The sequence below is a fragment of the Anomaloglossus baeobatrachus genome, chromosome 3 (assembly GCF_048569485.1).
Source record: "Anomaloglossus baeobatrachus isolate aAnoBae1 chromosome 3, aAnoBae1.hap1, whole genome shotgun sequence".
Classification (NCBI taxonomy): domain Eukaryota; kingdom Metazoa; phylum Chordata; class Amphibia; order Anura; family Aromobatidae; genus Anomaloglossus; species Anomaloglossus baeobatrachus.
This window is the reverse complement of record NC_134355.1, coordinates 580,379,006-580,401,972: the sequence shown is the minus strand read 5'-3', so window position 1 is coordinate 580,401,972 and position 22,967 is coordinate 580,379,006. Positions and strand designations below refer to the sequence as shown.

The window sequence follows — 22,967 nt, the reverse complement described above, 5'->3', positions numbered from 1 at the left end:
AAGTTAGGGTCATGCTGGCGGTCCAGACCTAGCTACCATCAAGCCTAGCTCTGCGATAAGGGACAGCGCAGGGTCGTTAGTCGGAGGACCAGTTTAGAGGTCCCTGCTTCAGTTACCCCTACACTCCCGTGACACCTATATATCAAAGAATGGATATATGGTTTCTTTTTAACTGATGTATCACGTCACATGGATTCCTTTAAGAAAAATAATGTGAAAGTATATTACTGCAAATATAAAACACAAATATAAAATAAAAGAATTTTTTCACTTGCCATTAGTTTTGTGTCTTGTTGGGTACATGAGGCCTTACGATCAGTGAAGTTCACTGAGTGTCACCTAGAAATAACTATAATATTAAAAAGAAAGATTAGTAATACATTTTAAATTCCTGCTATTTGTACAATTCATCTTTACCAGATATTGTCTTGCGCAGATCATCAGTCATTGTGCACTAATTCCTAATGAATGTCCTAGGAAGTGCTACGTTGTTTTAGGTGTTTTAGGTCATGCTAGTACCTACATACTACGACTCAGTGGCATTTTAACATGTACAAGGATGCAACAGTGCAGACAATGAGAAAACAGTGGTAATGGACCAACATCGGCTTATTCACTTCCCACAAACAAAGAAAAGATGCCTTCGGCACAGATTTAATCAATAGTGAAAATAATGGCAAAGTAACAGATTATATTGCAAGTAAAATACAGCAATGTAGATGAATAGAATATTAATACAATACAATGTATACATTCTAGTTCTATGTTAATCATAAAGTAACAGATGCCATCACTAATGTTTTAATCTTAACATCCCAACTCAGGAAATGTCAGTGTTGCTACTGTACCTGTCACCATTGTTACTCTATAGGCTACACAAAAGCCCACACAGGTCACAACGGGGTTAACAATACTACCTGCTAGGCTGCAAGTTTCAATAGGTGGGTACTCTGCACGCTGACCTCCTTCATTATTCCCTGCTTGGTACTGTACGTTCACACAGAAAGCAACGGCTCACACAAATGGTTCTCTGCTGTGGCCTGATCATCTCTCCCCCTCTCAAATCTGGTTGCTATAGGTTCAAACATGGATTCCACCTCTTCCTGGCACTCCCGAGCCTTTTAAATTTAATAACTGTACCACAGCACCTGACCCAGCATCTCCTCCACTCTTTCCCGTGAGGGAACATGCACTTCACTCTTAAGTTCCTGCTTGTACTCTATCATTTTGCACCAGCAGATGGCGATGTTTGCTTGCAGACACTGTGAGGTATTAACAGAGTGCATCTCTGCTTCATATACTTCCTTACAGGCTAAGGGGTGCTTCACACATAGCGAGATCGCTACCGAAATCGCTGCTACGGCACGGTTTTGGTGACGCAACAGTGACCTCATTAGCGATCTTGCTGTGTGTGACACTGAGCAGCGATCTGGCCCCTGCTGCGAGATCGCTGCTCGTTACACACAGCCCTGGTTCGTTTTCTTCAAAGGCGCTCTCCCGCTGTGACACACAGATCGCTGTGTGTGACAGCGAGAGAGCGACGAAATGAAGCGAGCAGGGAGCAGGAGCCGGCATCTGGCAGCTGTGGTAAGCTGTAACCAGGGTAAACATCGGGTAACCAAGGTGGTTACCCGATATTTACCTTAGTTACCAGCCTACGCAGCTCTCACGCTGCCTCTGCTGCCGGCTCCGGCTCTCTGCACATGTAGCTGCAGTACACATCGGGTTAATTAACCCGATGTGTACTGTAGCAAGGAGAGCAAGGAGCCAGTGCTAAGCAGTGTGCGCGGCTGCCTGCTCTCTGCACATGTAGCTGCAGTACACATCGGGTTAATTAACCCGATGTGTACTGTAGCTAGGAGAGCAAGGAGCCAGCGCTAAGCAGTGTGCGCGGCTCCCTGCTCTCGCGGTTATGATCGCTGCTTCGGCTGCTGTGTTTGACAGCTAAGCAGCGATCATAACAGCGACTTACAAGGTCGCTGTTGCGTCACAGAAAATGGTGACGTAACAGCGACCTCGTTGTCGCTTAGTGTGAACCAGCCCTTACACAGAGAGAAAAGGGCCCCTGTGCAAAAATGGTCTCTTTGTAGTCCAATTGTTTTGTCTATGACAGAACATGCAAGTTGCTTTCCAAGTGTTAGTGGGCCCACTTACATCCTAATTACTTTTATTAAAAGAGAACATACATGTATCTACTTGTGCTGATGGGAAAGGTCTATCAGACTGATTTGCAATTGTCCAAACAGTTTTTTACTACTGATCATAGTCACACAGGACATAAATATTGCTCTACTATGTGTATTAGTGACGTATTCCATGTACCTTGACAACACTCTTTCCACCATAGTTGCTTCAGAGTTCTTCTCAGCCAGCTGTGCCCCCGGTGCCAAAGAGGCAAAACTGTGTGAGCAGTGTGCAGGCCAGGAAGATAAGTGCAAACGTGGTCCTGGAGAGCCGTACTATGGGGATGAAGGTGCCTTTAGGTGAGTAACGCAACTAGTTAGTTAGAGTTTGATCAGATTGTCAGCGGTATTTGCTCTGATTCTTTCAGATGAGAAGAAGATGGAGAAAGAAAATTACTCTATTTTCTCCATTCTATCAGTCCATGGAAATCAGACTGCAGTCAGATGTCATCCAAGTGCAGTCCGATGTTTTCCATGCACTCACTGACTTGCATGGCCAAGTGAGAGTCAAATGTCAGGTCAAACTCGGGCATCTAGTGCTTTTTATATTCGGATAGACTCTGCCCAAGAAAATATTCAGACATGTGCAAAACCACATTGACTAATATTTGTGTAAGTGCAATCTGTTGTTTTGTCAGATCGTACTTTGACTGAAAATACTGCCATCTCACCTGCTCTTAAGGTGAACTTGTCATGTCCCTGACTGTTATTAACCTGCAGGCACAGGGCTCATCTGCAGATTAACAGCATTACATGGATGTCCAGCGCCTTACTGAAAATGTGGCTACTGGGAGAAAATGAACCTTGATCCTCCTGGGTGTCACTGGCTACAGTAATTGCTCACAGCATTGTGATTGGTGGCTGTAAGCACGCCCCGCCACTTTGAGTGTCAGCTCGCTCTGCCCAGATGAGCTACAGAACAAGATGTCATTCGACGTGCCAGAGCGTTTTCACAGCTGCCGATCACTGAGTACTGAGCAATGTCTGTAGCCTCTCCAGGCATGCCTCTACTTCTGAAAGATGGCAGCTGCCGTGAGGAAAAAATAACTTTTCAAACTGTGTTTTCAGTAAGACATTGTAACACTATTAACCTGGAGATTAACACCATATCTGCAAGTTAATAGCATTTGAGGACATGACTGTTTACCATTAAGTTATGCATTGAGCTTAAAAAATAAAGCAGAACATTGTGGGGGTTTCTCGCAATATCTGGCACCTTTTGTAGTCTTTATTTGCCTCATCTGTGTGTCCTCTCATTTCTACAGGATTGTAATCACTTAACATAGAATTACACATAATTAACTGGTTAATGTAGCTATACGCAAATTTAGTAGATGCCCCGCCAATGGGGATACTTGTAGACCCCAGGCAATGACGCCCCTAGGTGGATCTGGCCCCGCCAGGCACAATCCGCACATATTTTATGACCCTTTCTTTCTTTCTTTCTTTCACTTTTGTAGCATTATATATAGAATAAAGACAATAATGACTGATGTCTACATGCTCTTTCTTCTTTGATCAGGTGTTTGAGAGATGATAAAGGAGATGTGGCTTTTGTGGAGGACTCTGCCTTATCAGGTAACGTAATTCTGAGGAATAGAACTATGTGGAGTTCTAGCTTTCATGATTTTGTTTTTACTCCCCTTCTTTCAACAGTGATAACTTTTTAATTTGGGGTAACAATAGTTGTCAGAAGTGAAAATCGCAATGTAATGCAATGTAACGAGTAACTGGAATACCGTACTATTTGTGGGAGTAGCGAATAGTGCAGAATTCTAGTTACTCGTTACATTGCAAGTTTTTCCCCATTGACTTGCATTACACACGCTATTCGAAATGAATACACAAGTATTAGACAGTACTCTTGATGAGTATAGCGAGTACGAATAGTTAGGTACTCGCTCAACTCTAGTTTCAAAGTCTAAACAACTCCTTCTTCTGAAATCTAAATCAATGATGCACCTTGTTTCTGAACGTTATATCTATGTGGTTAATAAAGCTAAGTAGTGAATCACCCCTTTAAAGAAACACCCGCAGAGAATCCTGTGAGCCATGTCCCTCCTTGAAAGGACCATAAAAAGTAGCACTAAATTAAAAGGTGCATACTGTATCTCTGGAACGTTAACAGAGAATTTGAAAGAACATAAAAATGGAATACACAGGAGAGCAGCTGAAATTAAATAACAGTAAAACAGGACACTTTTGACCTGGTGACAGATCATCATCTTTAACATACTGTATCTTCTTATCATATATTGTTTTTCAGGGCAATACTCAGATAATTTCGAGCTGCTGTGTTCAGACAATACTAGAAAACTACTGAGCCATTATAAAACGTGTAATTTTGGAAGAGTCCCCAGACATGCTGTGGTGACCAGGAGCTCCGGAGACCAGATGAAGGATATCACTGAGTATCTTCTTCAAGCTCAGGTAAAATTTTACTTATGAGTATAGTCATACAAGACAAGTTTGACTAAGGCTAAGTTCACACTTCCGTTGTTTTGCATCAGTCACAATCCGTCGCCTAGAGGAATTACAGTATCCTGCAAAATATTTTGCAGGAATCCTGTTTTTCCCCATAGACTTCTATTAGTGACGGATTGCGACTGATGATGCTGCGTTGCATCCGCTATGTCGCGGTCAGTCGTTTTTTAACTGACCGCCGGGTGGGAGCAACGCAGCCTGTAACGTTTTTTGAGCAGTGCGATCCGTAGGATCTTGCTGCGCATGCGCTCCCTGGCTCCCTGCCCCCGTAACCAGGATAAACATCGGGTAACCAAGCAATGAGCTTTGGTTAGTTACCTGATATTTACAGTGGTTACGGGTGCAGGGAGCCAGCGCTAAGCGGTGTATGCTGGTAACCAAGATAAATATCAGGTAACCAAGCAAAAAGTGCTTTACTTTTAGTTACCCGATATTTACCCTGGATACAGTGTGCAAGGAGGCCGACACTTCCCCACTTGGCTCCGCCCCCTCCCGCACTCTGCATGTGTACACACACACTCTCACACACTCTCTCACACACACACACACACACTCACCTGTCCCCAGCCATGCAGACCACGGCACTGACGTCCTCAGCTCCGCCCCCCAAACTCCGCCCCCCGAACTCCGCCCCCCGCACACAACGGAGTCCGACAATGAAATTCTTTTCTTTGTCATCTGTTGTCATCCGTTGTACAACGCATCAGTCACATGCGTCAAGCAACGCATGTGACTGATGCAAAACAACGGAAATGTGAACTTAGCCTAATGGGTAGGCAGATGGTCAATTTTCTTATACTATTCTGTGAAGAATTTCCATCCTAATGCAGGTATCCGAAAGTTTGCTTATTTTTTCATATGGGTCTAAGAACTTACAGGCAGGCAGTGCCTAACTGCCTGTTCTGCCTGGCTACAATCTCCCATCTCAAAGTCTTCACTGACCACTCTTGCCAGCAATTCACCTGCTTCTATTAATCTCATGTCTTTCTTCTACTCTGCTCTGTCGGTGTTTCATGACTGCTGATGTCATCCTGATTGACAGCTTGCTACCTGCTGCCTAACTGCGGGGAGCTAGCTGTCTATCAGCATGACGGCGCAGGCAAGAAGAGAAAGAGCTGCTCTGTTGGTGTGTGGTCAAAGAAAGCAGGAGAGTCACCATCTTAGCCAGAAGAGATCATCACTAGTAGAACAGGCAGGTAGTTAGCAACTACCTGTAAGGTAAGCTCTTAGGCCAATATGAAAAAAATAAGCCCTATAACCCCCTTCACGACCTGGAATGTATATTTACAGTACAGACCAAAAGTTTGGACACACCTTCTCATCTCTAGAACAACTGTTAAGTGGAGACTTTGTGCAGCAAGCCTTCATCGTAAAATAGCTGCTAGGAAGCCACTGCTAAGGACAGGCAACAAGCAGAAGTGACTTGTTTGGGCTAAAGAACACAAGGAATGGACATTAGACCAGTGGAAATCTGTGCTTTGGTCTGATGAGTTCAAATTTGCGATTTTTGGATCCAACCACAGTGTCTTTGTAGAAAAGGTGAACGGATGGACTCTACATGGCTGGTTCCCACAGTGAAGCATGGAGTAGGAGGTGTGATGGTGTGGGGGTGCTTTGCTGGTGGCACTGTTGGGGATTTATTCAAAATTGAAGGCATACTGAACCAGCATGGCTACCACAGCATCTTGCAGCGGCATGCTATTCCATCCGGTTTGCGTTTAGTTGGACCATCATTAATTTTTCAACAGAACAATGACCCCAAACACACCTCCAGGCTGTGTAAGGGCTATTTGACTAAGAAGGAGTGTGATGGGGTGCTACGCCAGATAACCCGGCCTCCACAGTCACCAGACCTGAACCCAATTGAAACGGTTTGGGGTGAGCTGGACCGCAGAGTGAAAGTGTTAGAAAACCATTTCCGGTGACTACCTCTTGAAGCTCATCAAGAGAATGCCAAGAGTGTGCAAAGCAGTAATGAAAGCAAAAGGTGGCTACTTTGAAGAACCTAGAATATAAGACATATTTTCAGTTGTTTCACACTTTTTTAAGTATTTCATTCCACATGTTTTAATTCATAGTTTTGATGCCTTCAATGTGAATCTAGAATTTTCAGAGTCCTGAAAATAAAGAAAACTCTTTGAATGAGAAGGTGTGTCCAAACCTTTGGTCTGTACTGTACGTCTTAGGTCGCCTCCCTCCGGTCATCCCCGCAGATGTCTACTGAATAGTACAAGAAAATTGACCATCTGCCTACCCATTAGTCAAACTTGTCTTGTATGACTCTGATCAGCAGACATGTGTGGCTAACTTTTAAGACCCCGTTACACGCAACGACATCGCTAACAAGATGTCGTTGGGGTCACGGAATTCGTGACACACATCCGGCCTCGTTAGCAACGTCGTTGTGTGTGACACGTACAAGCGACCGCTAACAATGTAAAATATTCACCAAATCGTTGATTGTTGACATGTCGTCCATTTTCCGTTGCTCGTGCAAGACGCAGGTTATTCATCATTCCTGAGGCAGTACACATCGCTATGTGTGACACCCCAGGAATGACTAACAACACTGTACCTGCGTCCTCCGGCAACGAGGTGGGCATGACTTTCTGCGGCTGCTCTCCGCCCCTCCGCTTCTATTGGACGCCTGCTGTGTGACGTCGCTGTGACGCCATACAAACTGCCACCTTAGAAAAGAGGCAGTTCGCCGGCCACAGCGACGTCGCTAGGAAGGTAAGTATGTGTGCCGGGTCCTAGCGATATTGTGTGCCACGGGCAGCGATTTTCCCGTGACGCACAAACGACAGGGGCAGGTTCTTTCACAAGCGACATCGCTAGCAATGTCGCTGCGTGTAAAGCGCCCTTTTATCCCTTAGACTGCACAATCAAAATCTGACAGCGCAATCTAAAGCGCTCCGGTGATGATTGTGCTGTTCCTCGCCGCCATCGGCAGCCAAGGGACGCGTTCACGGGCCGCCAATGTATTGCCATGATGGCACGGGGTCAGATGAAGACACCTGTTGCTCTCATGACTCACTTCCTGTGAATGCCGGCAAAGCGTCGGCACTCACAGGAGATCAGCATTTCTGCTGATCAAAGTGATGCGCTCTGATCAGCACAAACGATCAGACTGTGCAGTCATAAAGTCCCCTAGGGGGACTAGTAAAATAAATAAAAATGTAAAGAAAAAAGAGATTTAAAAAATATAAAAAAATAAAAAAAATCTAAAAGTTCAGATTAGCTTTCTTTTGCCCCATTGAAAATTAAACAATAAAAAAATACCCATATTTGGTATCGCTATGTTCAGAAATGCCTGATCTATCCAAATATAAAATCAATTAATCTGATCGGTACACGGCAATAAAAAAAAAATTCCAAATGCCAAAATTATGTTTTTTCGTCTCCGCAACATTTCTTTAAAATGCACTAACAATGCATCTACACAAAAATGGTATAGTGCCAGCTCAAGATGCAAAAAATAAAGGTCCAGTCACACTAAGCAACTTACCAGCGATCCCAACAACGATAGGGATCGCTGGTAAGTTGCTAGGAGGTTGCTGGTGAGATGTCACACTGCGACGCTCCAGCGATCCCACCAGCAACCTGACCTGGCAGGGATCGCTGGAGCGTGGCTACACGAGTTGCTGGTGAGCTCACCAGCAACCAGTGACCAGCCCCCAGCGCCGCGTGGAAGATGCTGCGCTTGGTAACTAAGGTAAATATCGGGTAACCAACCCGATATTTACCTTGGTTACCAGCGCACGGAGCTACACGTGCATAGAGCAGGGAGCAGCGCACACTGAGCGCTGGCTCCTTGCTCTCCTAGTTACAGCACACATCGGGTTAATTACCCGATGTGTGCTGCAGCTACATGTGCACAGAGCAGGGAGCAGCGCACAATGCTTAGCGCTGGCTCCTTGCTCTCCTAGTTACAGCACACATCGGGTTAATTAACCCGATGTGTCCTGCAGCTACATGTGCACAGAGCAGGAGCTGGCACTGACAGTGAGAGCGGCGGAGGCTGGTAACAAAGGTAAATATCGGGTAACCAAGGACAGGGCTTCTTGGTTACCCGATGTTTACTGTGGTTACCAGCCTCCGCAGAAGCCGGCTCCTTCTGCCTGCACATTTAGTTGTTGCTGTCTCGCTGTCACACACAGCGATCTGTGCTTCACAGCAGGACAGCAACAACTAAAAAATGGCCCAGGACATTCAGCAACAACCAACGACCTCACAGCAGGGGCCAGGTTGTTGCTGGATGTCACACACAGCAACATCGCTAGCAACGTCACAAAAGTTGTTCGTTAGCAGTGATGTTGCTAGCGATGTTGCTTAGTGTGACGGGGCCTTAAGCCTTCACTGAGACACATATACCAAAAGATGACAACAGTACGGGTCTTGAAAAATGACGGCAAAAGCGCAATTCTATTTTTTTTTTTTACATTGTTCTGAAATTTTTTTCACCACATTGATAAAAGTAAAACTATATATGTTTAATATCTACGAACACGTACTGATCTGTGGAATCATATTCCCATGTCAGTTTTACCATAATGAACATAGTAAATAAAAAAAACTATTTTGCAATTGCACTTTTTTTTACAATTTCACCGCAATTTATATATTTTTCCCGTTTTTCAGTACACTATAAGATAAAATGAATGGTGTCATTCAAAAGTACAATTCCTAAAAAGTACAATGATCTCCCTGAGGATCTTCCTCCAGAGATTATTTTTAATAAAAGGGGGTTACCAGTGTGAGACATGTGCCTTACACAACACAGTAGAACTGCACTTTGTCTTCTTACAAACACATTTGCTGCAGCTCTCACAGCTCTGCTGTATTGCAACAATATTACAATACTGTCTGCCTGTAGGATGGAAGCTGAAGCTGAGAAGAACCTGCAGATGTGTCAGTTATAATCACACACAGCTCTGCAGAGAGAGCAGAGAGTGGCCATCACACATCACACTGGTATTGCCCTATTTTACTTAAAATAATCTCTGAAGGCGGAATAAATGAGAGCCTCATTCTGAGACTCAAACTTAAATAGAAAACAGAAATGCTATGTTAGCCAGCTAGTCACAACTGCAGTTGTGTGATCCAGGAGAGGACTGGAGTGGTGCTGGAAACGGCAGAAACTGCAACCAGTTAGTATTCAATACACACTGAGCATACAATATGAATAGCTAACAGAGAAATGTAAAAGAAAAACCAGCTGGATTGGGACTTTAAATGAAAAAGACAAAAACATAGACAGTATCAAAGCATGTTATCCATATCTAAAGATGTAATCAAAATATATGTCACGGTTTCAATGAGCGGAGCATCTTGTGTTGTTATGTTCTGTCATGCTCTCCTGCAGAGTCGGTACTTGACGTTCCATTGCACAGAGCTTTTTATAGGTTTGGATGCTCTGCTGTTTGCCTTGAACACATATTAATGGGTTGTCGCTCAGCTACGGGTTCTATGCTGGTCCTGGGAGGTGCCTACACAGATGCTCCTCGTTCCTGGTGATTGCTCCTCGTTCGGAACGTCGCCAGTCATACTTCCTGGTTATACAGTAGTGCTCTCAGCTCCCATAGTGCTTAGGGATCTGATCTTGGCTCTTGACTCTGGACTGTTGTTAACTATTTTCTGGCTCTTTCCCTGTTTTTGTCATTATCTCCTGGCTTCTGACCTCGGACCTCCTGCTGACCACGTCCCTGCCTGCTCCTTGTATCCTGTATGTACTCTCCTGGAAACCTGACCCTCAGCTTGTATCTTGACCTCGTTTTCTGTCTGCTCCCAGTGTCCTGTCGTTACCTTCTGGTTTCTGACCTTGGCTTGTCTGACTACCTCTCCATTCATTGCATGGATGTACTATGAGAACAGAAGGGGTGGGGCCTCAGCCAATAGAAAAACAATGTTGCTTCCTGGTATCAGCTATGTTGGCTGAGGCCCCGCCCCTTCTGGTGACATGGGTATGACATGAGCACAGGTCCTTCTAGTCACATAATAAAACGATTCTATAATAGAATTAGCATAAATAACAGGGGAAGGAGGGACAGGCAGGGGAAAGGATAATTATGAATACCCACCCCAGCTATCAGCTAATCGGCAGCTTCTGTCATTCAAAAATTTGCTAATTATACAAAATTTACTTGCTTGTGCTTCAAAACCTATACATTCTAGCTACCAACTAAAGGTATGTATAGAATCAGCCTGATAGTGACAGTATAGCACTGGCTTTCGGTTACATAGGAAAATCCTGGTGATTGGTGCGCTTTAAAGGAGTTCTTCAGCTTGGAACTATTTTTTGTTTAATTTTCCTTAAATGTAAGTAATTGGGTTTAAAAATATTTTTTGCAATTGAGTTTCATTAAACAGTTTGCATCACTTGACCTTTATAACCTCTGTGTTGCAATGTCTATTGCTGGCTTATATAAACATATGTGCAATGGCTGGGTTATTTGGTATCCTTTGTCCTTTATTTTCATCTGTTCTCTGGCTCAGCAGACTACAAAGGTCAGGAGCGAGTACTTTGGAATGACCATGTCCTGGATTAACTTTGCAAATATAATTGAATGGTTAAAATCAACTAACCTAATCCTTCCTATATCTTTAACTATATAATTGGTCAAAAGAAAATAGAAAATTAGTTTTTAACTTTAAGTACTTTCATGGAAGGATAATGGTGTTGAAATGATTTTACAAATAGGCCCCAGACAAGACTTATTATCTTGCAGGATTCTTGGTTCTTTCTCTATTAAATGCATAACTGAAGCCTTTTTGCATAAACTGTGAAATTAATAGTTCATTTAGATTAAACTTATTTTAACATCAGAATTTTCCAAGTATATGAGATAAAAGACCAATTATTTTGATCAGACTTTGATCAGAATGTGATCCGAGTGTCATCAATTTTTCTCATGCGTGCAGAAAAAAACCCTTTTCTTCACCTTCTCCTTTCTGACAGTCCATAAAAATCAGACCTCACTTGGATGCCATCTTAGTGAGGTCCAATTTTTTTTCATTGACCCATACACTTGCATTGCTGATTTTGATCCGGCCCATAGATCAAAATCAAACAATTGTCCATTGCTAACCTAGGGCTTGATGGCAGCGGTGACTTTTGACAAATCACAGCTATCATCAACCCCATATATTACCCCTATTGCCACTGCCTCAGGGCAATTGGGGTGAGCAGAGTAAAGTTCCAGAATTGGCATATCTAATAAATGCAGTAATTCTGGAGAGGCTACAGGCTGCTATTTTTAGGCTGGGAGGGGTCAAATATCCATGGCTTGATAACCTTGACTACTTTTCAAAAATGGGTGGAACTCCACATTGTTTTTTTTCAATTATTTATTTATTTATTAATTTATTTGAGACATGAGGTCCCCCTATTTTTCCTAACCAGCCAAGGTAAAGCAGAGTGCTTGGAGCACCTATTTCCAGGGTGGGAAGAGCCATGAATATTAGCCCCTTGCCAGCCTATAAACTCCCAGCTGATGCTTTACCTTGGCTGGTTAGGAAAAATAGGGGGACCTCATGTCTTAAATAAATAAATAAATAAATCACACAATTTTTTTTAATTTTTTTATTCTTACACTAAAATACAGCAAACTGGTCTGCATACAATCACAAACACCGACACAGAGGGTGGGGGCATGTATAGCAGTCTGACTGCGACCAATCACAGATGCTGGCACAGAGGGTGGGTGGGGGAAGCAGTGAACATTCATGTAGTTTAATGAGCAGGCCCAGACAAGAGTCTGACTGCAGTGTTATCTTCACAAAAACATGGTATGTATAAATGTCTTGCTTTCTTTTGCAGTCCCGCTGGCCCTTAATATGACACTTTCACAGCCATTTTTCAGAACAGAAGTTCAGGTTCCCATTGACTTGTAGGGAGTTCGGTGTCCAGGGTCAAGTGAAGTCTGGTTTCCGAACCAAACTTTTTTTTTCAAGTCCAGGCGAACCCAATCATCTACTGGTCAGCTCATCTCTATAAACAATATTTGGAAAAGAACACATTAGCTCCATACTTTGTTCAATAGCTACTGCTGAGTAATGTAGTTTATCTATCATTCAAGTAAATTCCATATGCTATCTAATGGATGAGTCCTAAATAATTTAGTCTTGGAAAACCCCATTAAAAACAGTTGCTAGGCTGAAAGACCTTCATTCATAAACAATTCAAAAGTTTCAAGATAAGGCTTTCATAAGTCACTTTTCTAATAAAGCTTTGTAGTTATTAATAGTGACTTGTAGTTTATGGTGTTTTATGTTATTTTTTGTTGTCACTTTCATCTAATCTCAGAAAAAAGAGTGCAAACTATTCAGCTCCGCTCATGGGAAGGATTTGCTGTTTGAAGACACCACCACCAAACTGATCGCTCTTCCATCAGCAATGGACACTTTTTTCTTTTTGGGACCAGAATTGTTTAATGGCATGAAAACACTTGACGGTAGGCGACATGTGTGGAGTAATCCTGTTATTGCAGAAGTTTAACAAGCTCTCATGTATTTGTTGTAATACTCTCATGATATCAATTTCACTTTCCTATTAGGAGCTCGTCCTCCATCCAACCAGGAAATACGCTGGTGTCCACAAAGCATGAATGAGAAGAAAAAATGTGAAGACTGGTCCTCAGTTAGTGGTGGCGCCATTAAATGCACGGAGCCATCATCTGCAGTGGAGTGTATAGAAAAGATTCTGGTAGGTGATCTTTATTAACAAAGAATAAGCAGCATGTGTGATGGCTCAGAGATGGTGAGCAAAGGAGAGTGCTGTGGACATCAGTAACATGACTTTCTTCCATAATTTCTAGAAAGGTGAAGCTGAAGCAGTAACTGTTGGTTTAGAAGACATGTACACGGCACTGAAATGTGGACTGGTCCCATCGATTGATGAGTACTACAATAAAAGTAACTGCAACTACACCCAAAATCTTTTATCTGTAATTCATTTTCAATTTGATCCTACATGTATCTCGTATTTTTGCCCAATATTGGTGGGTTTGCACATCTCATACTTACAGTTCTAGTTCGCAAACAAAAAAAAAATATTTATTCACTATGCCCAATGAGTGACATACATGGAGGGGCAGATATGGATGCATGTAATTATGTATAGACATTTAGTGCAGACATAAGTGTTTAGTGCATGTGAAGGGCCATCCAGGGGCTTCGCCGAGGCTGGGGGTTGTAGTCGCGTTGTCCCCGACCGGCTAACTTCATGAAAAAGGGATGAGGGTTGCAGGGGCGGCAGGAGGATGTCAGCCCCCAGGGATGCTGAGGAGTTTACCTCTGGTTTAGTATACAGTCCTTATAAAGAAGTGGCAGACTCCAGATTCTTATTCAACATCTTCTCTTTATTTAGTTGGTAGACATCTTCTTCCTCTGAGACAGGGCACTTTTTCTTTCCCAGACATATCCACTTCCTTGCTATTCTCGCTATCCCGGCTGTCAGAGTATTCCATCGGCCTCCTGGTTTACCGGCATCTTTCCCTGCGAATATGGGTGCTCTGGCCATGCTGACCTCCCTCTTCCCGGGGAATCTCAGCAACATTCTTTCCTGCCAGTCCTCAAACAACAGGGCCACCTTCTCTGCTTCAGGATCCGACTACCCCCCTCCGTGTTACTTTGCAGCGTCCTTCCTCCTTGTCTGCTTCACTACTCTCTAGTCTCTAGTGATGTGTCGGTCATGAACGATCCGACACAAAGATCCAGCTCCCTGCAGTGACTGACAGGAACCAGATCACTAGTGTGAGCCAATAAAATCTCTAAACGGCTCTTTTCGCCGCTGAAACCCTGCCCACCCGCAGCTAAACTCTGCCTACTCAACAATCTAATTGGTCACTTGTAAATGGTGGAGTTTTGCCACGGGTGGGCGGGGTTTCAGCGGCGTCACTATAATCTTAAATATGTGTTCACCTGGGGTGAACACATATTTAATAAGGAGCCGAGAACGATCTGAAAAATCCGGCTATTTTTGGTGAGCGGAGCCATGGGAACCGGATCACCAAAAAGAGCCGGACTGCCCATCACTACTAGTCTCCTTCCTTTTCTAACTAGTGCCCTCCCCACTCTGCTAGACTCTCCCTTCCCCCTCTTGCAAACAACTATGGAGACCCTGTGCCCTCTAGTGCTGAGCTGCGTAACTCCACCCCAACCCACCTTTCTACCTAGCTCCTGTCACCCCCTTACACATGAGTCTCACCTACTTGACTAGAATCCTTCGGCACATGGCAGGAAGATCACTTTTTTTTCTCTTTAACAATAAAAAATTCCAAAGGAAAATCATCACTGTAGAAATACATAAATAAGAGACTTTATTAATCCATATAAAAAGGTAAAATCAGCACTGTAGAAATACATAAATAAGAGACTTTATTAATCCATATAAAAAAGGTCGGTAAGCACATCGGTACAGAAAAATGGCATAGAAGGAATCCACAGGCAACGCATTTCTGGCCTCCACAGCCCTTAGTCTAAGTGACTGATAGCCGTGGAGGCCAGAAACGCGTTGCCTGTAGATTCCTTCTATGCCATTTTTCTATACCCATGTGCTTACTGATCTTTTTATATGGATTAATAAAGTCTCTTATTTATGTATTTCTACAGTGCTGATTTTACCTTTGGAACTTTTTAGTTACCGTGCACCATTCAGTTGAGCCAAATTCTATCTCCTTTATATATTTTTTTTCGCTTTACTTCTCAAACTTCAGACTTATAGAAGGATAGTTTTAAAAAGGTATTTACAGGTACTACTCTCCCATCTGGCTAGTAGATTCAGGTATGTGCACACAGAGTATTTGCTGCAGTTTTTTTTCAGAATAATTTCAATGGGTGAAAAATGATATAGAATTGACATGCTGCAGATTTGAAAAAAACACTTTGATGGTTCAAATCTGCAAGGAACAAAATGCAGCATGAGATTTCAGAAATCACTTTCCTAGTACTGTAAACCGCAGCACTTTTTTATGTGTGCAAAATGTGCAGAAGAAAACGTGGCAAAAAAGCAGTGTGTGAACAATACCTAAAACTCTTAAAGTGAACCTATCAGGTGCAATATGCACCCAGAACCACGAGCAGTTCTGGGTGCATATTTCCAATCCCTGCCTAACCATCCCTGTAGACACTAGCATAGATAAAGAGATCGTTTATGATATGCTAATGACCGCATGGACTAGTCACAAAAGCATTACTTCCCCCGACTAGTCCGCCCTCTTAGCATGTTAGCACGGGGTGTGTTAACATGTTATTCAATGCCCATTGCCCAGCGTCATAGAAGGTGACACGCGTACCTTTGTCCGTTGTCACCTCCTCTCAGATTCCGGGTTTAGGGTCAGTGTGCATGATCAGAAGTCTCTGCAATTCCAGTCATATGCACTAAACCTCTCTGAAGCCAGGACACGTACACACAGCTTCATAGTGCACATGACTGGAAGTGCAGTGACTTCTGATCATGCGCACTAAGCCTCAACCCAGCATATGAGGGGCGGCGACAATGGACACAGGTACACGCGTCACCGCCGAGGACACTGGGCAATGGGCATTGAGTAGCATGTGGCCGTGCTAACATGCTATAAGGGTGGACTAGTTGAGGGAAGTAACACCCAAGCGACTAGTCCCTGCACTCATTAGCATATCATAAAGGATCTCTTTATCTATGCTACTAGATGCTGGAACATGCACACAGAACTGCTCATGGTTCTGGGTGCATAGGGGACCTGACAGGCTCACTTTAAATGATTAGTGACCTTCTATTAATAGGGTATCATCAGACATTTATTGCATTATTTATCCATAGGAGGTGAGATCGCTGTCATCCTCTGTGTCTGTGCAGAGATTAAGTGCAGGGGTGGCTGTGAGTGTGTGTGACTCCCACATATACAGTTGTTCCAAAATCAGGCGGACATGTCCTCTCAGCTACTTCTATAACTTGTATAGAACAGAGTGAATTCCTCTTCATTTTTTTGTTCCATATAAATGCAGTGACTAGCAGTGGGTATATAGTGAGTCTCAGTGATGGCGCACACAACTATCATCAATCATTTATGGTAGTTTTTGGTTTTGGTGATGCCATGATGCCATAACTTTAGAATAACCCAACACAAATAGCTCTGTATTAAGTCAAAAAGCGGTGTTTGAGATTAGATGTTCTAGACCAGGCAACCATTTTCACAAATGACTAAACAGGCTGAAAAATATGATTGTTTGCAAACTGTAAAGTGTACTCTCTCCCTCTCTCATATATATGTATGTTTTTTTGCACTTTATGAAAATAATACATTTTTTGCTTTATCTGTGAGTGCTATCTTATTTGTTCTATACAGGACATAGGGTTATAATATATTGATTAGAAAAATATTCATTAACATGTCTTCTATCTTTCCCTTTTTTGGTAGATGACTTGATCCCGTGCCAGATACCTGGGTCAGACTATACAGGTAACAGGCGGTATACATGATAATAGATAAAGTACAAGATCTAGTGAACCTCTCTATATGAAATTGTCCTCAAATATCCCGCTTGTGATTACGTTATTTCATTTCATTGTCTATATCATTGACCTATACTTACTAGATAATATTTTTGTGATGTAGATTTTGGCACATTTAGAGTTGTAGCCGTAGTGAAGAAAGCAGATAAGGAAATCACATGGAATAATCTTGAAGGTAAAAAGTCCTGTCACACCGGTGTCAGTCACATGGCGGGATGGCATATCCCTGTTACTTTCATTCATAAGAAGACCAAGACTTGTGACATTGGTGAGTAGGTTACAAACAATAGCGGTATATACTTTACATTTGCTGAATCTTCAGCAACAAGAACAATAAAATTAGGCAAATGTTTAACAATGGAAACGTGATTACATTTTTGTAACTATTCCTTATACTTCTGATGGGCTATACAGGCAGTTCTCGAATGGCAGAAGTTAAAAAAGATAAAAAAATAATAGTCACCGATCATCTCTCCAACTGTTATCAGGACCTTTCTTTTCTACCTTTGGGGGCTGCATCTCTGCCTCTTCCCCGGACTTCCGACCACGTACATGCCAGAGCTCGTTGCATGATGTAAGGTCACGTTGTCATCACAATCTTAAAACACACAGCAAGCTCCGACCTGGACTCAGCCGGAGGTCGTGGCCTATACTGAAGAGGCCAGAGATGTGGCACACCTGCCGATAGAAAGAAGAGGACCGGACAGTAAGGGCAAAAAAAAAAGCTCAACTCGCCTGTCATCCCACTACTCACCATCTCCAAGAGTTCCGACCTTACGACGTGCAGTAACCTTTGAGACCTGGATGCAGCCTGATGTCTGGGTCTATAAAGAAGTGGCTAGTGGGTGGCAAGCCGTGGGGTAATGGTAGCGGTAAGTGGTGAGGTATTATTTATTCTTTTCCCAGCCCTCATCTAACTTATCCGGGTTATGAACAAAGCTACAGTACTACAGCTCTATTCAGCTCTCCTCAAAGAGAGATGAGCATGCAGTGTATAAATTCATAGAAAGTCTAAGACCACCACAAGAAAAAAAAAGTTCCGATATGACAAAAGTCTTTAAAAATGTAAGGCATTGTTTACCAACTAAAATCTCTTTTTCCTATTCTATGAAATCTATTTAATTTTTTTTATTTCTCATACAACCTTTTTAAGAGCTCATGCACATGGTTGTATTACCACTTCTTCCTACATGGGTTCATAATATGGTGCACGTACCAGGAAAAACAAAAGGTTGCATGTTACCACTGACATTGGCTGGCAAGGACCGAATAAGGACTCATACTCACAAGGGGAGAACTAGTTAATTTCAAACAGTACTTTACTCAACTTGTTCATCATGAAAAACAACGTTACATACTATCCAGCAGATCTCTTCCAGCAGGTTTCAACTGTACGAGGCATATTTAGACAGTCTCAGTTCCCACTGGGTTGCTTCTGGTCTTACTGGTCCTGCAAATCCCAACGTAAGCCAGCCAATGCTCACAGGACAGTTTGTGATGGTCAACTTCCCTTCCTGCGGCTCCATGTCCAGTCGCCTCGTATAGCAGGGGGTCAGTAGATCCCTTAGGCTATGTGCGCACGTGTGCGCTCTGCATCGCACACAAAAGGTCCACTTCAGAGCGCAGCTGAAAAGCTCCGTTCTGAAGCGCCTGGTGCCTGCAGAATTCGTGCGCTCTGCATGCTGCCTCTCCCTATAGACAGCATGCAAAGCGCACGAAAGAAGTGACATGTCACTTCTCAGAACGCACGCTTCGGGCAGCAGCCGAATCGCTGCGCTCTAATACGCCACGTGCGCACGTCTCATGCACAATCTTCATAGATTGTGCTGGGGACGCAGGACGCATGCAGTTACGCTGCGTTGCAGAACGCAGCGTAACTTCATGCAATACGCACACGTGCGCACATAGCCTTACTATGGCCAAAGTGGAACCTTGTGCTTCTATATGCTTCCATATCCATGTCTCTTCTCCTCATAGAGGAGTAGGGTAAGGTGGTAGTTAGTAGTGCTGGAGTAGAGCCTTATACTCTCAGACGTTTGGGGGAACTCTGCCCAAGAAAGTCGACTTTGTTCACACACCAGTTAGTAGTAACACCTTGAACGTTAAGGGCCTGGCTACTAAGCTCTGTCCTCCAAACCCTTCTACCTGATATTTACCCTGGTTACCAGCGTACACCGCTTAGCGCTGGCTCCCTGCACACATAGCCAGGGTAAATATCGGGTAACTAAGCAAAGCGCTTTGCTTAGTAACCCGATGTGTACCCTGGCTATGTGTGCAGGGAGCCAGCGCTAAGCGGTGTGCTGGTAACCAGGGTAAATATCGGGTAACCAAGCAAAGCACTTTGCTAAGTTACCCGATATTTACCCTGGAAATCAAGCGCAGAGTTGCTGGTGAGATCTGCCTGATTGACAGCTCACCCGCGATCCTGATCAGGTCATATCATGGTCGGAATTGCTGGTACCTCGTTTAGTGAGACGGTACCTTTACTAGACTGTAGAGTAAGTAATAGTTAAGTGTTAGGACTAGCACACAATGGGAGGGGTTAGTTGATAGTGTAAGAGAAAGTTCTAGAGAGGTGAGTGGAGATCTAGGGAATGATAGATACATAGTCTGTAGGTCGTGAACGTTGACTACAGTGACTCACTTATGGCAGAGAATGAAGGAAGGTGACTGGAGTCGAGATAGTCAGATCACTGAGTGCTGACTGAGACACTAAACGCTAAAGAAGGCTATGTGCGCATGTTGCGTTCTGCCCTGCAGAAATTTCTGCAGCGATTTGAACAGTACACGTGCGCTTCAAATTGCTGCAGAAAGAGTCCGTAATGAAAAAAAAAAAAAAGCCAATACCATGCGCTCTGACTGCAGCCCCTCCCATAGACAGAGCAGGACCTGCATGCAGAGCGCAGGAAAGAAGTGACATGTCGCTTCTTAGAACGCGCGCTTCGGACAGCAGCCGAAGCGCTGCGCTCTAAGACGCCACGTGCGCACGTCTCCGGCATAATCTTCATAGATTATGCTGGGGGCACAGGACGCATGCAGTTACGCTGCGGTGCAGGTCGCAGCGTAACTGCATGCAAATACGCAACGTGCGCACATAGCCGAACACTGAGTGCATGTAAACTTCTGGTTTCAACTGTACCTCTGCCAGCAGGTCAGCACTCACCAATGCATTTCTCAAATATTTCCTTGAATGATTTAGGCAGTGCAAGCTAAGTGAACTTAATAAACATATCCTCAAGCTGTAGGAGAGTAAGGAGTGTGGGGGTGCTTAACTTTTGCATGTTGAAACTTTGAAGCTTTTACTTAAAGGGGATGTCAGGGACTTTAAGATCGATGAACTACTCTTAGGATAGGTCATCAATGTTGTACAGTATATAGACTTCTGGTTTCAACTGTATATGTATATACTACAGTAGTTGTAGTACCCGGTTTTGCCTGGGATAGTAACTAAGTGTCCATCTGTCTCTCTCCCTTTCTTTCACTCTACCTCTCTCCCACTCTCTGCAACTCTTTCCCTCTCTCCCAGTCTCCCGCTCCCTGTCTCCCTCTCTGTCTGTCTCTTTTTCTGTCTGTCTCTTTCCTGTCTGTCTCTTTTTCTGTTTCTCTCTCTGTCTCTCTTTCTATCTATCTATCTCTTTCTATCTTTATTTCTCTCTCTGTCTCTCTCTATCTGCGTGTGTGTGTCTCCTTCGTGTGTCTCTCTTTCTGGGTGTGTCTCTTTCTGTGTGTCTCTCTTTATGTGTGTTTGACTCTTTGTGTGTGTCTCTTTCTCTGTTTGTGTCTCTTTCTCTGTTTGTGTCTCTTTCTCTGTTTGTGTCTCTTTCTCTGTTTGTGTCTCTTTGTGTGTGTCTCTTTCTCTGTCTAGAATAGGAATCTATAATAACAGATCCATTCCCAGCTCCATTGACTTTAATGTAAGCAGGATTTTTGGCAATTAACTGTAAAGCAATTTCCCCCTCAAAACATAGTCTATGATTTGCCCCGAGTCAAAAGAGGTGTGTGTGTAAAATTTCATGATTGTAAATGCGACGGTGCAGATTCTTTTAGCAGACATACACACATACACACACTCAGCTTTATATATATATATATATATATATATATATACACACACTGTATATACATACTGTCACATACATTATATTACAATTCACAAGGCAGAATATTTACAAATGATTCTGTACATTAATCACATACACAACAATACAATTTTGCGATTGGTGTCTTCCCAAGGAAGAAACGTGATAGCGTCCAGTCCACTTACAAGTGCACAGGGTGCTGTTTTTTTCCCCACATGTGCTTCCCTTTAAAATCGGTAGGAAGCCTATTCAAACAGTATATTTTCAGTGGCTTGTGGTCATGGTCATTTGGTTTTGATAAACCTGCTGGTAAATAAATGGACATGCTGATATGTTTGTGTCCTCAATAGGATCCTACTTCAGTCAGAGCTGTGCTCCGGGATCCGCCATCGATTCCAATCTCTGCCAACTGTGTATTGGTGATCCAGAGAACCCCGAGGCAAATACAAAATGTTCTCTAAGCGACAAAGAGGCATATTACGGCAATGAAGGGGCCATCAGGTAAAATAATATAGACAGACCATCCTACCTATAACACTTATGTATATATAGCAAATATTGTACAAGTACTGAATATGGCAGAATTCTTCTGTTCGGAACGTCTGTGTGTTATTTTTTTATGATTTTTGCCAAGCTTTAAAGTGAATCTATCAACTGATTTCTGCTGCCCAAATCATGGGTTAGAAAAAGAAACAGCTTCTACCGCCTCACTCACCTATGTGGGGGAAAAGGTGAAACCTGTCTATCTAGGAAGTGGAGCTGGGAGACACCGTCAGGTATACACCGTGTGCAGAATTATTAGGCAAGTTGTATTTTAGAGTATTTTTTTTATTATTGATCAATAACTATGTTCTCAATCAACCCAAAAGACTCATAAATATCAAAGTTTAATATTTTTGGAAGTTGGAGTGTTGTTTTTTTTTAAGATTTGGCTTAGGAGGATATCTGTTTGTGTAGGTAACTATTAGGTCATGTGTGCACGTAAGTGCGTTCTGCACCACAGCGTAAAGTCACTGCTTGTGCGATTCAGAACGCAGCTGAAAAGCTGCGTTCTGAAAGTGTGGTGTCTGCAGAATTCGTGTGTTCTGGATGCTGCCTCTCCCATAGACAGAGTGGAGAAAGCATCCAGAACGCACAAAACAATTGACATGTTACATTTTCGAACGCAGCGTTTTGACAGCATGCAAAACGCTGTGATCTAAAAAAGAACGTGCGGATGGAATTTGCACAATCTACATAGATTGTGCTGGGGACGCAGGAAACATGCTTTTACGCTGCAGTGCAGAACGTAGCGTAAAAGCATGAAATTCGGCAATGTGCGCACACAGCTTTAAGGGTGCTTTATACGCTGCAACATCGCTAACGATATATATCGTCGGGGTCACGGTGTTTGTGACTCACATCCGGCGTCGTTAGCGACATCGCAGCATGTAACACCTATGAGCGACCTTAAACGATCGCAAAAGAGGCAAAAAAGTTGGTCTGTGACACTTCGTTCATTTACCAAAAATCGTTGTCTGGTCAGTAGCGAGGTTGTTTGTCGTTCCTGCGGCGTCACACATCGCTATGTGTGACACTGCAGGAGCAACGAACATCTCCTTACCTGCATCCACCGGCAATGAGGAAGGAAGGAGGTGGGCTGCATGTTCCGGCCACTCATCTCCGCCCCTCCTCTTCTATTGGACGGCCGTTTTGTGATGTCGTTGTGACGCCGAACGCACCTCCCCC

The 22,967-nt window shown here is 43.4% G+C and overlaps 1 protein-coding gene across 1 annotated transcript in view; it reads left to right on the top strand.

Moving 5' to 3' along the window:
- The window catches only part of LOC142295610 (saxiphilin-like), a 111,400-nt gene that overhangs the window by 41,324 nt on the left and 47,109 nt on the right, over positions 1-22,967 (top strand). Inside the window, exons 8-16 of the mRNA XM_075338711.1 lie at positions 2,348-2,483; positions 3,706-3,761; positions 4,450-4,613; positions 12,973-13,120; positions 13,223-13,371; positions 13,484-13,580; positions 17,066-17,107; positions 17,264-17,428; positions 21,590-21,740. Coding sequence (XP_075194826.1) covers positions 2,348-2,483; positions 3,706-3,761; positions 4,450-4,613; positions 12,973-13,120; positions 13,223-13,371; positions 13,484-13,580; positions 17,066-17,107; positions 17,264-17,428; positions 21,590-21,740 — 1,108 coding nt within the window. The remainder of the gene's footprint in view (positions 1-2,347; positions 2,484-3,705; positions 3,762-4,449; positions 4,614-12,972; positions 13,121-13,222; positions 13,372-13,483; positions 13,581-17,065; positions 17,108-17,263; positions 17,429-21,589; positions 21,741-22,967) is intronic.